This window comes from Pteropus vampyrus, unplaced genomic scaffold, assembly GCF_000151845.1.
Source record: "Pteropus vampyrus isolate Shadow unplaced genomic scaffold, Pvam_2.0 Scaffold454, whole genome shotgun sequence".
NCBI classification, from domain to species: Eukaryota; Metazoa; Chordata; class Mammalia; order Chiroptera; family Pteropodidae; genus Pteropus; species Pteropus vampyrus.
The window spans coordinates 373,398-391,810 of NW_011889235.1; the positions used below are offsets into that span (position 1 = coordinate 373,398).

The 18,413-nt window shown below is 45.3% G+C and overlaps 1 protein-coding gene across 1 annotated transcript in view; it reads left to right on the top strand.

Moving 5' to 3' along the window:
- The window catches only part of LOC105306712 (deleted in malignant brain tumors 1 protein-like), a 95,385-nt gene that overhangs the window by 28,926 nt on the left and 48,046 nt on the right, over window positions 1-18,413 (top strand). Inside the window, exons 2-7 of the mRNA XM_011381895.1 lie at window positions 44-106; window positions 833-1,150; window positions 9,491-9,638; window positions 11,700-11,890; window positions 14,517-14,834; window positions 16,901-17,218. Coding sequence (XP_011380197.1) covers window positions 44-106; window positions 833-1,150; window positions 9,491-9,638; window positions 11,700-11,890; window positions 14,517-14,834; window positions 16,901-17,218 — 1,356 coding nt within the window. The remainder of the gene's footprint in view (window positions 1-43; window positions 107-832; window positions 1,151-9,490; window positions 9,639-11,699; window positions 11,891-14,516; window positions 14,835-16,900; window positions 17,219-18,413) is intronic.

Here is an 18,413-nt window from a genome sequence, read left to right on the forward strand (position 1 = left end):
TTTATTCTGACTGATAGTGACCTTGCTTTGCTGTTCCTCCTAGCTGACCGCTTCTTGGAGGCTTCGCTGACCGCAGCCCCTGGGACCTGGACACCTCCACCCGCAGGTATGGGAAGCAGTTCCTGAGAAATACGGGGCTGTGGATAGCGTGGGGAGAGGCATTTCTCCAAGATCGAAGAGACCCACGGGCACAGTTAAAGCGGGACATAGCCCACTTACAAGTTATGAAATTTAGAGCAATTCTCTTCACCTTTCTGAGTCTCGGTTTCCCCATCTGTAAAATGGGAGCCCATCCCCCACCGCACGGGGTAGTGATAAAGATTAAGAGAGAAATGTTTAAGTTAGTGGCTCTCTGAGGCTCTGGCACTTAACTCACAAACAACAGATGTCAATTCCTGTCCTCAGTCTCTTTTACATACTAAAGATGTAAAGAAAGGCTTACGGGGCCAAACGTAGTTCTGGGTGACAAGATCATTTAGCTATGATCTGCCTATGGATAGTCTAGTTTCCTGTTTCATTAGCTATATTGACATCTCATATTTCTAATCCTGTCCATGACGAGGGACTAACATATGGATAAAATGGTCTTGTTAGGAGAACTTAGGAATTCTGGAAATTTCTTCAAACAAGAGGGGAATTTAATAAAGTTTCATTGAAGGGACTTGAAGTTGAAAGTCATTCTGGCTATTCCTAATGTGTGGGTGCACGTGCTATGTGAACTTGCATGTTTGTAAGTGGGGAGATGATCACCTAGAGATTTAAAGGCTGAAGGAAACCTTCCAGAGACAGGAAGGCCGGTCCCTCTGTGGATTTCCTCCTTGTGCCTCCCCAGGAGCCCCGATGGCTGTGAGACTGATGAATGGCACAGGGAAGTGCTCGGGCCGTGTGGAGGTTCTCGTCCAGGGCACATGGGGGACCGTGTGTGATGACCTCTGGGACCTGGCCGAGGCCACCGTCGTGTGCCACCAGCTGCAGTGTGGTCAGGCCGTGGCAGCCCCCGCAGGGGCACACTTTGGAGCAGGCTTGGGGAAGATTGTGTTGGACGATGTGCAGTGTGTGGGCACCGAGAGCCACCTGGGGCAGTGCATGCACAGAGACGAGGCGGGGCACAACTGTGGACACCTGGAGGATGCTGGGGTCATCTGCACAGGTGAGGGGCTGACCGTCAGGGCTCACTTGGAGGATCCCTGTTCCCACAGTACTTACCCCCCACTGAACACACACACACACACACACACGCACACACACACACGCACACACATCACAGCCTAACCTGGGAATGGCAGTGGGTCCAGGCAGCCAGCCAGCGCTGCTTACGTCCTTTCAAAGGGATGCATCGCCCTGGCCAGCCCCTTGACTGCAAAGATTGCTGCATATGGCTCACAGGCTGGATCCCGGCTCAGAAATGGCCTGTTTGGTTTAAAAATTTGAGCTGAGCTTTAAATTCAGCTAAATCCGAGTATTTGGCAGAAAAATCCAAATTCTTACATTTGGTGAAAAAAATAAAGGCAGAAGTTGAGACTCAAAACAATTTTTTTTTTTATTACATTAACTGGCTGGATCTAAAAAAGAGTAGCCACTGGATACAGCTTTCCAGCCCACACCATTCAGGTCACTTGTTCCTCTTACCTGCTTGGCTCTTGGAAACTTCTGAGTTTGTGACCTCAGGTGATGGGTCAAATTTGTCAGCTGGTGCTCTAGGCCTTCCACATCTGGGCCTGGTGACCTCCCCAAACCTATGTGTCCCATTGGTTGATTCTGCCCCGCTGTACTTCCCAGTCTTTCCTGATTCTGTCCTCCTGGCAGCTGGAATAACATCTCTAGGACTGACAAGCTCTGCCAGACTGTACTTAGCCCATCTGAGCCACACTTCGTCAACATTTAAGGTCCATGGGGGAGCACTGAATTCTGCAGTTCTACTGGGACACTCAACATTTGCTGCCTGGTCTCATGTCTCAAATCCCCAGGAAGCCAAGATCCTCAAGGGCAGGGCCTCTGCCTCTCTACTTCTCACAGCTCCCTGAATGTAGGACATTCCCAGGAAACACTCACCAACTACAACAGGATAACATGCACAATCTCTCTTCACGTTGACAGGTGCCGATTCCACAGTCGCTCAGCCTACAGGTAGGACTCGCGCCATGTTGGACATCATCTACTAGACTCAGCGTGACATAAACAAGGTCATTAGGTTTAGAGTCAGATCTCGTTGGATTCCCAGCTTCTTTCATTCACTCATGAGTTCATTCAACAGATATTGACCAAGTGTTCACCATGTGCCAAACTCTGTGCCACCGGGGCTATAGCAGTGATCAAACCTGAGTCTCTTCTTTCTTTGGTCTTGTACCCTAACAAGAGAGACAAACATGGCATACCATCACCCTCGATTATGCGACTTCAGCCAAGTTTATATCATCTCTCAATCCCATTTCATCTTGATTCCTCTTCATTAAAGTAGAAATGATACAGAGAATTAAGTAAGGACATGAAGTTCACAATGCCCGAAGATACCTGGCATCTGGCAGGCACTCACACGGCAATGGTTCCTTCCTTTGGTCACATGCCCACCTAGGAGAGATGGTGTGGGGGATAGAAAGGGCCATGAGAGGTAAGGATCTGATCCTGGCTGGTCTCTCTCCAGCTGAATGACCTGGCCTCAGTCTCCATATCATTAGAATAGGCACGTTGGATTCCATGATCCCTGAAATTCTATACCTTTAACATTCCATGACTAACAAGAAGAGAATAAGCAGCCATGCGGATTAGCCGAATTAAGTACGTGCCACTAGGGAAAGCAAGAGGTTGTCATTAATAAACAGAGGTGTAGGTCTTGTAGTAGAAATTGAAGAACGCTTTTCGCTCAACATTTTATTATGAAAATATTCAAATACATAATGAGGATGGAGAATTTAATAATAAAATCCTACATAGAGTCTATGATAAATTTATCAATCTATCATCCTTCTATTCACATATCAGCCCATCTTATTTTTTTATTAAGCCTTGATTTATGTACTGTAAAATCCACCTATTTTAAAGTCCACTTTGGTGAATTTTGGTAATTGTGTATAATGGTGTAATCACCACCACAGTCAAGATATAGAAACAGTTCCTTCATCCTCAAAGGACTCCTCATGCATTTCAGAGTTGATGCCTTCCTCTTTGTGCCCCCCTAAGGACCTGCTGTGTGTCTTTCCCTGCTTTGTTCAGGTGAAGTCACAACACATCTGTGGAGAGGGTGGCAAAGAGAGAGATGATGGCCCACCGATGGCCTGTCGTTCAGCAGACCACTCGGGGCTAATTGCCCATGAGCTATACTTTTGCTAATGGCCATGTGGTGCATGCTAGTTTGCCAACAAGCAGTAACGCCATGTTCTGTCCTACACGAGGATGTGAGGTCACTGGCCTTAGAATGCAGTATCATTATCGCTGCTGAATCCTGGGAGGAGGCACATGCTGCACCCCCACCCCTGAAACAACTGTGTATTCTCTCCCAACATTCCGACTGCTCTCTAATGACGGTCTTTCCTGTTTGCCCATCAACAGCCTATGAGGACTCACTTCCCACATCATCGGTGACATCAGTGGCTCAACACTCACCTTCTTCGGTACATCCAGGTAAGGCTGTTTCTTTTCGTATTACACCTTCTGAACAACTTTGTTCATTTGACAATGAATGAGTGAATGAATATGTGTCACTAAGAATATATAGTATCACTGGGATATATATAGTAATAAATAAAGCAGACCCCCATGTAGGCTAAGTCCACTGGAAAGGGTCTATTACAACAGAGTGTGGTGAATACAGTGATGGGGGAGCACAGAGTGCCATGAGTGCTCAGAAGAGGGTCCGTATCCAGATCTGAGGGGTCAGGGCAGGAGGAAATAACATCTAAGCCAAGAACTGAAGGGTGAGGGGGCAAAGAGATTGTGCCAGGCAGGAAGAAACCAGGCAATTAGGCTCCTTATGGGCTGCAGGATGGGAGACATTTACATGCTTTCTGAATTAGAACACAGGGCTGGCCAATAACCACACATAATTAGTGAAGAGTGGGGTTCTTTAAGATGATTTTTGCTGTGATCATGGCTGAGTAATATTTCAGGATATTCAACCTTGCATTGGATTTTGGTTTTTTACACATTAGGTCCAGTCTGAGATCAGATAAGGCAGGAGTAAAACATTGGACCCCCTCATTCCCTTAATCTAGCTATACAACCAAAAGATTCAGATACAACAGAGAGGAGACATTGTCCCTGCCCCAGGGTCTGAGAGCATCCTTGGTGAAATGGCTCCTGGCCATGGCTGTGGTCTTGGGGGTATGGCGATCACCAAAGATGCCATTGTTGGCACCGTGAGTTTCAGTTGCTTGAATGCACGCTCTGTATCTTTCTTTTTTATATTGTTTATGTTAACGTTTTTAATGTATATGTCCAAGCTCTCTTCTTTGTATTTGCTTTTTAAAACTTTTTAAATTGAAGTATAATAGCGTTATAGCATTCTATTTATTTGGGTGTAAATGATTCCGATATTTGTATATATTGTATATATTGTGAAATGATCACTACAATAATCTAATAATCTAATTCACACCCATACACAGTGACACAATTTTTTTCTTGTGATGAGAACTTAAAAAATTTTTTTGTCTTTATTGAAATATAATAGACAATTAGTTGCTTGGATTTATATTGTACGATTAGATGAGTTTTTTTCCACTTATAGTTGGCATACAATATTATACCAGTTTCAGTTGTATAGCATAGTGATCAGAGATCTATATAACTTGCAAAGTGATCACCCCACTAAATCTAGTAACCCTCTTCCCCCTTACGTCTTTATTACAACATTATTAACCATCCTCCCCATGCTGTACTCTACATCTCCATGTCTCTTCTGCAACCATCCATTTGTACCTCTTAATCCCTTTGTCTTTTTTTTTTGCCGTCTCCCAACCCCCCTCCCATCTAGTAGCCCTCTAAATATAATCTGTATCTATGAGTTTATTTCCACTTCTGTCGTTGTCGTCGCTGCTGATTCGTTCTTTAGATTCCACATATATGCGAAATCCTGCGATATTTGTCTTTCTCTATCTGACCCATTTCATTCAGCCCAATCCCTTTTAAGATCTACTCTCTCTGTCCTTCTCTTTTCTTCATTTACTTAATAGCTTTTTATCTTGAATGCCTACCGTGTGCCAAGCACTGAACCAGGTTATGTGGTGGGTACATAGCTGACCCAGCCATAATCTCACTTCTCAGGATGTTTGCAGTTTAGCAAGGAGACAAGTCTTGCACACGGAAAGCCAGAAAGCCAGAAAGCCATAACATAAGGCAAAAGTTGTCTGTGCCATAAAAGAAGTCCCACTGAGCTCCTTCTGCACCCCAGACTATGGGGAGAACTCAAGCGAATACAAACAAGAAGGGAACTGAGCTACCCTAGAGCTATTCTCTCGCACCTGGCTCTCCTTTCTCCCTCTTTTTTCCTCCCATGAACCATTATTCTGAGCAGCTTCTCTGCTCCCTTACCCACTCACACACAACTCATCATGGCTACCTCAGACGGCAGCATCAAACCCTGAGTCCACATGACCTTCCGGTTCTCTTCCCAATTCCAAATAGCCAGCAGAGAATTTGGCCTAATTCAGCACATGGTTTGGTTCCTGTGGAGTCAGATGTACACTCCAGTCCAGTCAAGCTGACCAGACAGACTCGGTCATGGGGTACATGGCATTGGCCCCATGCCCCCTTCTGGCTTTGGGTAGGACAGGTCACCTAAGAAGGGGGTATAGAAAAAGTATATGAGTTATCTACTGCCATGTAAAACTATCCCAAAACAAAGTGGCTAACAACATCAATTATTTATTTTTGCTCTAGGGGTCAGCTGGGCAGTTCTGCCGATCTGGTGTAGGTTTGGCTGGTTTTAGCTAATCCTGGCTGGGCTCACTCATGCATCTGTGGTTAGCTGGCAGGTAAACTGAAGACTGCCTGGCCTAGGATGGCCTCCCTCGCATGTCTTACAGTTTTGTGGCTGGTATCTAGGTGACAGGAGAAACAAGGTCACATATCTTTCATCACCCGGCAGGCTAGCTCAAGCTTATTCATGTGCTTGTCCCAGAGTGTACATGGAGCAACTTGAAACCTGTCGCAGCTCTTTAGGCCTCAGCTCCTCATGGGTGCTTCTGTCTCATTCTATTGGCCAATGCAAATCGGAGGCCGCCAGGCCAGAATCAAAGAGCAGTAAAATAAGCCCAACCTCTTGGCAGGAAGAGTTGCAATGTCACATTGTAAAGGACCAGAATATAAAGAGGAGAACTGGGGCCATTTGTGCAAACGATCTACCGCATGCAAGCTGCTGTAAAACAGGGTGCGGGTAAGGAAGACATCGTAGGCTCCTTAGAGGAATAGCATGGGGCCTCTCATGGCAATGTGAAGGGTGTGAGTAGCAAAGTCATGGAAAACAAGGAAAGCTAGGTTGGGCAGAAGATGGCACAGCCATCAGCAGGCAGAGGGAGCTTTCCTGAATTGACTCTCGCCCTTGGCCCCTCTCCCTGCTCCTCCTCGGGAGGCTGGGTCCCCGTGAGGCTGGTGGGCAGCCACGGGAGCTGTACAGGGAGTTTGAGATCTGTCACAAGCAAACACCGTCTGCAGGCAGCTAGGGTGCAGCTGGGCCACTTCAGCCCGCCTGAGGCCCACTTTGGTAAAGGTTCTGGAAAGATCCTCCTGGATAGTATGCACTGCAGGGGAGATAGACAGCGCCTGGGGGATTGCTCCCATGTTGGCTGATTTTCCCATAACTGTGGGCACGGGGAAGTTGCCAGCGTGATCTGTTCAGGTAAACCCCAGCTCCCTGCCCAGGCAGAGCTGGCTTTGGCTCTTCCCAAGAGAGTACTTTTTAAAAAACAGTGTAAAAATAACTATTGAAAATGAAACAATACATTATTCACTCACAGCAGATGTTTTCATCTTTCATACTTACAGATGCTGAACACTCAACAGCCACACCACTAGGTAGGGAAGGAGACATTTGTAGGTGTGGTTTATCAAAACCTTGGGGAAGAATTTCTGCTGGAAATTAGATGTTTCCTATTCTCCAAGCTGGTGGAATGGCTGAGAGATGTGGAATCGCCTGATTGTCCAATGGAGAGATGGACAGTACCTTAGAGATCATCTAATCCAGGCTCATCTCCCACCTCTCCTCCTACGCCACACAGGAAGCAGATTCTAAATTTCTCAAGCTTCTGTGTAGCACTTTTGGTTCATAAATCTTGAGAGTTACAAGGGAATAGCAATGAGATATGGGAAGGGGGTGGTTAAGATACGAGAGTCAATTAAGGATATTTCCTGACCAGGGGCAGATGTCTGGTGGGCCAGACCTGGCCAAAGTCAAGGTGACCCAATTCCATTCCCACCCTTCCCTTGCCTGTGCCTTTGTCCTGGTGCAGCCCCAGCCCCACAGAGCTTCCCTCACTGTTGGTTTTTCCATACGCTCTCAATGCCAACACCTGGAATTTTCCATGCCAGTACCCTCTCTTCTTCATCAAAAACCCTGGCCCCTTGCTGCCCTGCCTTTAGCCAGCTCTTGGTCAAGGAGTGAGTCATGAGCAAGGCTGAGTGGACAAGTTCTCGTAGAGCTTCAGACATACCCCCTCCTGGGTTGCCATCTCTAGCAGGTGGGAATAGATTGGTCCCGGGAGAGAATCTCCAGTGGAGATTCTGGGCCAAGTGTCACTGGTAGGAAATATGTTGGGGACACAAAGGAGGATCCATAGCATCCTTAGGTCCTGACACCATCTCCGAGCAGCTCCAGATCAAAGGTATCCGTGAACTGGTGTTTCTTCCTATTCTTACATCAAAGCCTTGGAACCCCTGACCCTTGGGTCACTAGAATTGGCTACAGAAGCCAGAATTGCATGTCTTTCATTTTCTTAAACCCCCTAATTTAAAAATATTTCATTTGTGTGTATGACAAGAGAATAATGCATAAATGTCTGGGAAGAATCTAGATCAGCCCTGCTTCTCTCCCGCACATTAACGTCCCTACGTGCTCTGGCCTCACCCTCAGGGACTGACTTGGTAGTTCTGGGGGCCCAACCAGCGTATCTGTTGCAAGCCCCTCAGGGTCCCATGTGCAGACAGAGGTGTGGACCTCAGTGCCAGCTGAAAATTCACGAGTCGTTTATGTGCTTGACAGGTCGCCCATTGGCTGCCATGGCAGAGACGATCCCTATAGGTGAGAATTTGGTGTCCATGGATGTCCTGATCATCACCTTGGAGCTCGAGCCCTGAAGTGATTCTTCAAGGAAATTGAGCAAAATACTCCTGCTCTGTCTCGGTCACCCCTCTGAACCTGTGTTCTGAGTGAAGAGTCCAGTACCAAGGGCCAGTGATTGTATGGTTCTAATTCCATTTCTGTTCAGTCACAGAAGGAAGTCCAGATAATCTAGTGATGCCAGCCTTCTTGGTCTCCCAGCATGGACCCCACGTGGGAGGGACAGGCATGCAGCCATTAACACAGCAACGTGCCAGGGCCCTACCAGAGGCCCTCCACCACCAAGCACATTTTATTCTTCTACGCCTTTTCCCTGCTCTCTGACAATCTCTATCTTTCTCCATTTTCTCTTCTTCATTTTCTAATTTTTTCCTCTGCTCTCGCCTGTATCCTCAGCTTCCAGAAGTTCCATTGAACTTTCTTAGCACCATTTGGAGGTAAAGGGCTAAAATAATACTGATGCCTGGAAAGCCTAGTTGGTCTTTGTAGGGAAGAGCGACAGCAAGATGACCAGAGACAAGAGAGTGTAGGTCCAATTCTTACACAGCCAGATAACCTGATGGAGAAAGCCCTTGCCACAGTGTCCCCTTTAATTTGGACTGAATGTTGGACAGATGGATAGACAGACAATCAGATGGAGAAGCAAACGGATAGGTGGACAGACAGGCAGACACAGAACGATACCAGTGTTGGAGGCAATGAATGACTCAGGGCAACTTCTTTGGACTTAGTAGAGGATTTTTAATACTGTAATTTTAATAAATGACAATGGAGAGAAGGTGGAACATTGTCGTCTTAACATATATAGACGCTCCATGTAGACTCAGCCTTAATTGGGAAAATGAAGCTGTTTACTCATTCCTACTGGTAACTTGACAAAAATCAAAGCTACAAAACCCACCACTAAGAAGTAACCAGAGAGAAAGATTCTGGCTAATGCTAGCTAACTGCTCTGCCCAGCAAGCTGATGTCAAGTGTAGAATCCTCGAAAGAAGTGAGAGATGCTTCAAAAATTCAGACACTTTCGTGACCTAATGTCCTATGTTTGTAAGAGTTTTTAGACTAGTTTATACCTCTGATACATCCTAAGACATACTCTCAAAGGAACAACCAATGAACCCTTTCGGGGGAAAAAATGAAAAAAAAAATGTGTGAATTACAAAATTAGTGAACTGAACCAATGGAAGAAATGAAAATTCTAAACGATCTTTCTGCTTTTAGAAAAATCTCACTGTGGCGGCATCATCATTAACACGTCTGGAGCGATTCGAAAACCCCCGCAGAACACGAGGCATGATAACATCACCTGCGTGTGGGAAATCAGGGCGAACGCATCCAATCACGTGCTGCTGGCATTTCCGTATCTTGAGTAAGTCGTAAGTATGTTACGTAAGTACACGGTAGTTTAAAATTCCGAGCATTTATTTCCGTGGTCAATTCTCATAACTAAAAGAGTCCTTCATGTCTTTAAGTGTTTACTCCGAAATAATTATAGACATACAAAAAGTTACAAAAATAATACACAGAGACCCAGGTACCCTTCACCTGGCTTCCCTCATTGGTGGCATCTTAATATAACGGTAGCACAATATCAAAAGTACAAACCTGACATTAGTACAATACCATTAGCTAGGCTACAGACCTTATTCATTTTTCACCATATGTGTGTATGAGTGTGTGTGTGTGTGTGTGTGTGTGTGTGTGTGTGTGTGCAGTTCTGTGCAATTTTATCTTATGTACAGATTCATGTAACCATCACTACAATCTAGAAACAGAACTATTCCACTACCCGAAAGGAACTACCTCTTCGCTCTTTATATTCACAAACCACTCCCCTCCCTGCCCCCTGGCAGTCACTAATCTGTTCTCCATCTCTACAATTTTGCCATTTTGAGAGTGTTGTATCTATGGGATCATAGAGTCCGTATCCTTTTAAGATTGACTTTTTTTCACTCAGCGTAATGCCGTCGAGGTTCATCTAGGCTGTTATGTACCAACAGTTTGTTCCTTTCTATTGCTGAGTAGTATTTCATCGTATGGGTACCAGAGTTTAATCATGTCCCCAGCGAAGGACATTTGAGTTGTTTCCAGTCTTTTCTATTATAAGTAAATCTTTAATGAACATTCATATACAGGTTTCTGTGTGAACCGAAGTTTTCATTTCTCTGGGTTAATAATCAAGAGTGAAATTGCCAGGTTGTATGGTAAATTCTTGTTTAGCTTCTTAAGACTGTGCCAAACTATTTTCCAAAGTGACTACTGGTTTACATTCCCAACAGCAATGTTTGAGAGATCCCGTTTCCCCATCTCCTAGCTAGCATTCGAAAGTAGTTTTTGTAATAGCTGTTTGTAATTTTTAGCGTACAAATCTTGTACATGTTTTGTTAAATTAATATGTAGGTGTTTCTTTTTGGTTGGTGTGATTATAAATGATGCTGTGCTCTTAATTTTTGGTTTCCAGTTAGTCCCATTGCTATTCTGGGACCTTGAAATATGATTGATTTTTGTGTGCTTCCATGAATGTTTTATTAAAATCAAATTCACTTTAGATGCTTTGCATAGATATGTGTGAGTGTGTGTGTGTGTGTGTGTGTCTTTAGAGAAAGAGAGAGATTGAGATTGAGATAGAGTGTGTATGTATTTCAGCCTGCTGGTTAAAGATGTAGGTTCCAGAAAACCCTAGACCTAGTAAATCAAGAAATTCTAGGTTTTAATGTTATAGATTGTGAAAGTTGGCGTCCTTCATGGATGACTGTCTTACAGAAATCAACCCTCAGGAACAACTTTATTTATTACTCTCAAACTTTGCTTAATCAAAATATGACTTGAAATGGATGGTTCATTGGGACGAGGTCTGGAAATGGTTTTCTGATGCTAGCACAAGTAGACAGAACTTCACAATGGAGAACACCAACCAACAAAATCAGATGACGTGCTCACTTTGGCAGTGCATATACTCACAAAATCATGACTTCCACAAAGCAAGCTGGGTAGAATTGACATCGCACTTCCTTCTAGGCAGGTTGTCTGTCAAAAGCTTATAAATGGGCTGTTTGGAACCTGGAGCCATGTTCTACTGGCAGCCCGAGCAGCCTCTGCCAACTTCCACCCAGAAGATCAATCGCCTTGGTTTGCCTGGTGCTGCCCTTGGCCCTAGGCTTCGAGGTACCCTGCGGTTTCAGGCCTCAGCAGGGGTGCACCTAATACCTCAGCCTCCCCTTTCCTCTTCCAGTTAAAATCCCATTCCCTCAAGACAATGACTCTTAGGGGGAAACGGTAAAATAAAAGGAATCCATACTCGTTTGAATGAATGACAAGCTTTTAATCCGTCCACAGCCTCTTTACAGTAATAAAATAAAGGGTCTGCCTCACAGCATACGTCTAAGATCTGCTGGTGAGGAGAGGCACCCATCAGTGTCTCCTTCCCCAGCCTGAACTGCACCAATGAATATTTGGAAATTCTGGATGGCCCTCCATCCTCGGCAAAGTCCCTGGGGAAGACCTGCTCCGGTTCCTACCTCATCTACGAGTCCTCCTCCAGCTCGATGACCGTCAAGTACTTCCGAAGCTTCAACAACACCGGGAAAAACTTCATCGCTTATTATTATTCCGCAGCCAAAGGTAAGGATGGTGCTTAAGAGCAAGAGCCTGGCACTGAACTAATCTGCCTGAGAAACAGCTATAGTCCCATTGCTGCTCTGGGACCTTGGGCGAGACACTTGACCTTTCTGGGCCTCAATCCCTTCTCCATATAATAAGGATAGTAAGAGAACCTCACCTCCTGAGTTCGTTGTGTGGATTACCACCTAGTACTAGACGGGTGTGGTACCAGCCGAAGAGGCTCATGCACGAAATAGAGGAAGTCAATGCAAACATAAGAGGACAAATGAAATATAGTAAATTAAGGCAAACGAACGAAACATACTAAATTAATGTGTGCCTGCATGTCAACAAAAGGCATTAGGAAAGAGAGAGACCAATGTAAGCTACAAAAAAAGTTTTAAGGAAATATGGGAAACAACCTTAGATTTGTCTTTAAACCTAGTTAGGTTGTGAGTAGAGAAATAGGGCACAGCCGGCGAGGGCCGTGTGAGCACAGAGATGGGGTGTAGAAGCTGCGGGGTGAGAAGGCAGACAGAAGCTAAGCCAAGGGTTTCGGATGAAGCACAGTGCATTCAAGGTCAGGTCATGGCAACAGCAGTGATCACAGTAACAGCTTACCTTCGTGGAATGCCTGTTTTATGTCAGGCAACATTTTAAGCACTTTATATGTGCTATCTCCTTTAATTCTCACACAAACCTATGGTTTTTCCCCTTTACAGATGAAGAGACTGAGGCTTAAAAGTTTTGATAAGTGTCCCAAGGTCACCCAGGGATGGGTCCTGCACTACTTATCACTAAGAGAAAGGAGGCTGAGCTCATGGAAAGTTCTAGCATCCACCTTGGCTAAGATGCTGTTCAGAACAGTTTTCTGTACTTTTTAGCAAGCACCAGGGTAACTCACTGAGCAAGCGTGGGGACGTGCCATAAAACGGTGGAGATGCTCTATGTCACAAAGCGGGCCAGGGAAAGTCACTGTAATTGACACTGAACAGTTGTTGACGATGGTTTCTTTGTATTTACAGAGCCAATGTCACAGACCCCACGTCCAATCAGTGAGTCACACTTACTGTTGTTACTTAACCTTCATTCCCTGTTTGTGTTTCTTCCCCTGTCCCCACTCCTGGTGCTTTTATTGTCATAGTTTGATCTCTTTCACGGACCCTTCCTAATTGCCTGTATAAATCTCCTGTGGCTGACATATTCTGTCCACACACTTGCACAAGTATGATGCCCATTCACAGTAGAACCGAGTTACATGTGTCAACACTTGGATCCCTGCTTATCGGTAATTGTCAATTTTATTCTCTAATACCTTGTTTTTATCAAAACCGATGAAACACACCTAATTGGAAACTCCAACTTTAGAGAAAGTTGACGACGACAACAAAAAGACATAGAAGCATGCAAAAGAAATGGCTGTTTTCTCCAGAAGGACACTGATTGTGAATGCATTTTATCATAGAAGGGCACAATCTAATTGTCCTATTTTCAGTGACGAGGCAGAAAAAGAGAACATTATTTCCGTTAGATCCCATATACCTGAGAAATATGAAGACTCCCACGTAAAGAGAGTCTGATTTCAGAGGTCACTTCTTATAAAGATGATAGGGAGAATGAATTCGTCAGAATCTTGGCATTTAATGGAGAATTATCTCAGAATTTTAATTTGTTCAAGTTTTCCCTTTTTACCTAAGATCGTTTTCTTGTATCCATAGCAATCCCGACAGCAACACCCAAGATGGTAACAGCAAGACCAGGTAAGCCCCGGACGGCATCCATTCATTACCAAGTGTCCTTTCCTCTTGGTATCTGCATCTGTACCTGCCTCATGGGCAGAAACTGGACCAACAGCAAGTGATTCATCTATTTGTAAATGGGCCAGATGACTCTATCCAGACTTTTGGAGGCCATTTAAAACTATTGAGAACTCTCGGCTCTAGCATCCCAGGGTGACCAAAATCGATTTTTTTTTTCCAGAGCCTTTCAGAATCATCAAACCCTATGTAGGTGCCTTCTGGTGGGGTTCTATCTTTCCTTGATATGGCCAGTCCCTATCCTAGCTAACCTCACATCCGCATCACTAATAGACTTTTAAAAAGGTGAGCAGAATGTCAGAGCCATTCCAGAGACAACGAGGAAGGATAGCAGAAGGAAAAAGAAAAACAGTAAACTTTGGAATCAGGAGACTTGAGTTCAGATCTGCTGCTTCCCAGATGTGGGATTTGGGGTGAATCACTTTGCTTCTCCAACTGTCAGTTGCTACCCAGATAAACTCAGCATATCAGTACTCATCTGCTCAACTTCTCGAGTTATTATAAAGGTGAAGGAACACACACACACACACACACACACACACACACACACACACACACACAAACACTTCACAAAAATCACAAATCACCGTGCAAATTACTTATAACGTTTTTCTGCATTTAGCCAAAACAGGTCGGCACATCCCTCTGGCCCAGTAGCTGCTCAAATAATGGGAGTTTTAAGTTAAATGTTGTTTTGACAATCCCAATGATTTAATGAGATTAACCAGTTCTCCATCTATAATAGTAGTGCGGGGGTGGGGAGCTCAACCAGCTCATGGGAAATATGCAATGTCCCCAGAGGGCAGTGGTCACCAGGTCTCTCTCTGCAGGGGACTGGCCAGAGCTGAGGCTGGTGGGCGGCTCCGGCCGGTGCTCAGGACGCGTGGAGGTCCTCCACCAGGGCACCTGGGGCACCGTGTGTGACGACCTGTGGGACCTGAACGAAGCCGAGGTCGTGTGCCGACAGCTGGGGTGTGGCCAGGCCGTGTCCGCCCTTGGGAAGGCCCACTTTGGCCCGGGCTCTGGAGAAATCCTCCTCGACAACCTGCAGTGTGCTGGGGTGGAGCGCTACCTGGGCCAGTGCGCCCACTCAGGCTGGGCGGAGCACAACTGCGGCCACCACGAGGATGCTGGTGTCACCTGCTCAGGTAGTCTCTCCTTTTTCAGATGGTCACTGCCAGTCCCAAAATGCTTCAAGATTACCCTGCTAGAATTCAGAGTCAGCCAGGGGCAAGACAGGGTCCTCAAACATGAAGCATTTGATTTTTGCTGTATCTCTTCTAACTTGGTTAAATATATAACATTTAAACTGTTAGTCTTTAAGGATAAAACCTAATTTTCTAATTTGGAAGTAAGAATTACCAAAGGTATGTGTGCTTTACTGAATACAGATGTGGGCAAAGAACATGTTGAATTATGGGAATTTTTAAGGAGCTTATTGAAAGATCTTTCATTCAAAGGGGCAGCCAATGTGGTAAGTTTAAGGAAGAATTCAGAGCTAGAAAGACCCAAGTCTGGATCTCAGCACTGGTGCTAATGCTCAGACTGCACTGGGCAATGCTTAAAGTCTCAGAGCCTCCGTTTCATTTGTAAAGTTAGGAGACTAATTGCTTCCTTGCGGGAGTGCTGACGGATTCAAGCTATCTTCTGTAAAGTACTTGCATAGTCCCTGACCAGAGGCTGCAGACTTGGCCATTTTTACTACCATTTTCCTCAATCACAACACCAAGGAAATCAGTGAACTAAAATAGCAAATTTTAATTGCTTTGTGACAATTTTTTTAAATACTTTGGACTTATGTGCGAATAATTAGCTAGACTAACTTAGTCACTTCTGGAATGTCTATTAATAACCCTTTTTGATAATGAGATGTATTTTGGTACACTAATAGTCATAGCGCCTGCTGTTATTTGAAAGACTCAGTCACCATCATGTGAAGGGGCACGTGTCACCTAGAGCTGCCCATGTGAGAAGCAGCTCAATTGTATGTCAGCATCTGCTACCTGTGGCTTTTCATTCGAGGCACCTATTTATAACTATTGTCTTGTTGTGCATTCATTTGTCCATCTGTTTGTTTTGTGGTGTCTTATGTGTGGCACATCTAAACCAGTTACAGTAGCCTCTCAGGCCACATGTTATTCTCAAGGTTCAACCTTCTAGAGAATGACTGAATCTGAGGTACCCCCAAAACTTCCTGAAGCGAAACTCGGCTGCTACAAAATCAGTAGTTTAAGTCTTATCATCCCAAGCGTACCCTTCACGTCTGGCCTTTTTCTCATAATGCCATAGCAAACCAACATCCGAACAGCTTTCTTTTAGGTCCATGGATTAATCTGGTTCTCCTAGTACTGTGTTATTTAAAGGGACTTTTCCTATATCAGATCAATAAACATTTATAAGGATGTAATTAAAATTTTTGTCCTCAGTTACGAAAAGTCAGAATTCCTGAAAAATACTGACCTATTTATTCTCTATATAAACAGATGCCGCAGAATCACTTATTAATAGTCCAGGTAGGTCACACTTTTTTTTTCATGGGACTTAAATAGCAACTGTTTTTATTTTTTTGGAGGCTGTTTCTTCTTCCAGCTCTCAGTCTATCCTCTGTAAACCACAGAGATTTTCACACCATTGAGATGTCATTTAAAAGTCTCATTTGGATTCTCGCTCTTGATTTTTTTGCGTGTGATCACGGCTGCATGTGTGTTAGAGATGCATGCAGGAGTGAAATGGCATTTCAGGGTCTTTGCACGTGCTTTTCCTCTGGCTCAAAGGCCTTCCCCCAACTCCTTGCCCGACCAGCTCCTTCTCACTGTTTTAAGTGGAGTCTGCACAGCCCCCAACACCCCGCATTAGTCTCTTTAGAGCATCTCATTCTTGCTCTTTTCTGCATTTATCACGATGGGAACGGTGCGTTGTGCTAGTGTATACAGTTGGCTCATAAGTAGACTGTAGGCTCCGCGAGGACAGGAACCATAGCTCTGTGGTTTATTGCTGTATCATCAGTACTTAAGAGGAAAGGTAATCAATCAATACTGTTGAAATAAAATTAGACTGGCTGAAGAAATGCAGGAGAACCATGAGGGACAAGCTCCAAGGCTACAGACCAGATCATGTACCTCCCCAAACCCGTAGTTCGGCTGGTCTCTGAGGCCTGGTGCTGGTGGACACCACGTGGGTCTTTTAGGGACTCACACTCTATCTCTGTCTGCAGGAGACTGGCCAGAGCTGAGGCTGGTGGGCGGCTCCGGCCGGTGCTCAGGACGCGTGGAGGTCCTCCACCAGGGCACCTGGGGCACCGTGTGTGACGACCTGTGGGACCTGAACGAAGCCGAGGTCGTGTGCCGACAGCTGGGGTGTGGCCGGGCCGTGTCCGCGCTTGGGAAGGCCCACTTTGGCCCGGGCTCTGGAGAAATCCTCCTTGACAACCTACAGTGCGCCGGGGTGGAGAGCTACCTGGGCCAGTGCGCCCACTCAGGCTGGGCGGAGCACAACTGTGGCCACCATGAGGATGCCAGTGTCATCTGCTCAGGTAACCTCTCCCCTCCCAGGCAATAATTTCAGATGTTATGGATGAAGGCATTTTGAAACTATGCGTCCCAGATGGAATTTCCATCCATCCATCTATCCATCTATCCACATGTTCATTTTTACATCGAACAATCCTCGAGCTTCTACTCTGTGCCGGGCCCTGGGCTCAGACACACGTCGTGCCATGGGCAGCTCCAGGTTGTGCGCGGGAGGTCGTGAATGTCCATGTGCACTGGCCCCACCCAGGACATTGTACTGCAGACCCCAGTACCTGCCCCCAGAGGTTACAGCTACCTCGGTTTGGAAAGAGGCTCTGGAATCTGCATTTTAACAAGTATTCTAGGTTATTCTGCATTAGAGGGGCTGCAGGTAATCCAGTCCTGGCTGCCATGAGGCAGAATCAACCCAGCTGCTGTTCACCCCCTCCCGAAGCCAAGGGACCCGCAACAGGAAAGCTGGCGTTGCCCAGGGGGCAGTTTTGGTGCCCTGGTTCCATGCCCAGAAAGACCATGATCCTCTCCCCTTCACCCCCCAACCACGCCCCTGTCACCCCGCCTCCTCCATGCTTTGAATTCACTAAAGAGAGTAACCTATTGCCTTTCTTTATTCATCCAGATGCTGAAGACCTGCCTCCTCCCACACCTCCAGGTATGTCCACATTTTTTTCTAGTCTAAGCAACTTTATAAAAATAATAATAATAACATCAAAAACCTATAAATGCTGAAACCCAGACCCTCTTCTGGGTATTTCACATGTATAACTCATTTAATCCCCACAATAACCTTTGAGATAAGTACTTGGATTATTCCCCTTTTCCAGGTAGGTAAATTGAGACATAGAAAGTCAGTAATGTACCCAGGACCAGCCAGTGGGTTCGAACTCAAGCTGTTGTTGCTTTTGACCACCAATCTTATGTACCACACCTGTTCATTGGCCCTTGACTACACAAAGACCAGGGAAACTAGTGTGGAGATGGGAGAAAATTTTGCTCAGATTATTGGTAATCCTCAGGACAATCCTACAAAAAGGCATTTTATATTATATTTTACAGAAGAGAAATTCGAGATGCAGAAAGGTGAAGTAACTTTCCTGAGATTACTTGGCAAGTTTATGGTGGAGCCATGTTTTGACACTGATCAATCTGACCTCTAAGTACACACTCTCGAGGATCTTAGGACTTTTGCCTGTTTTCAAA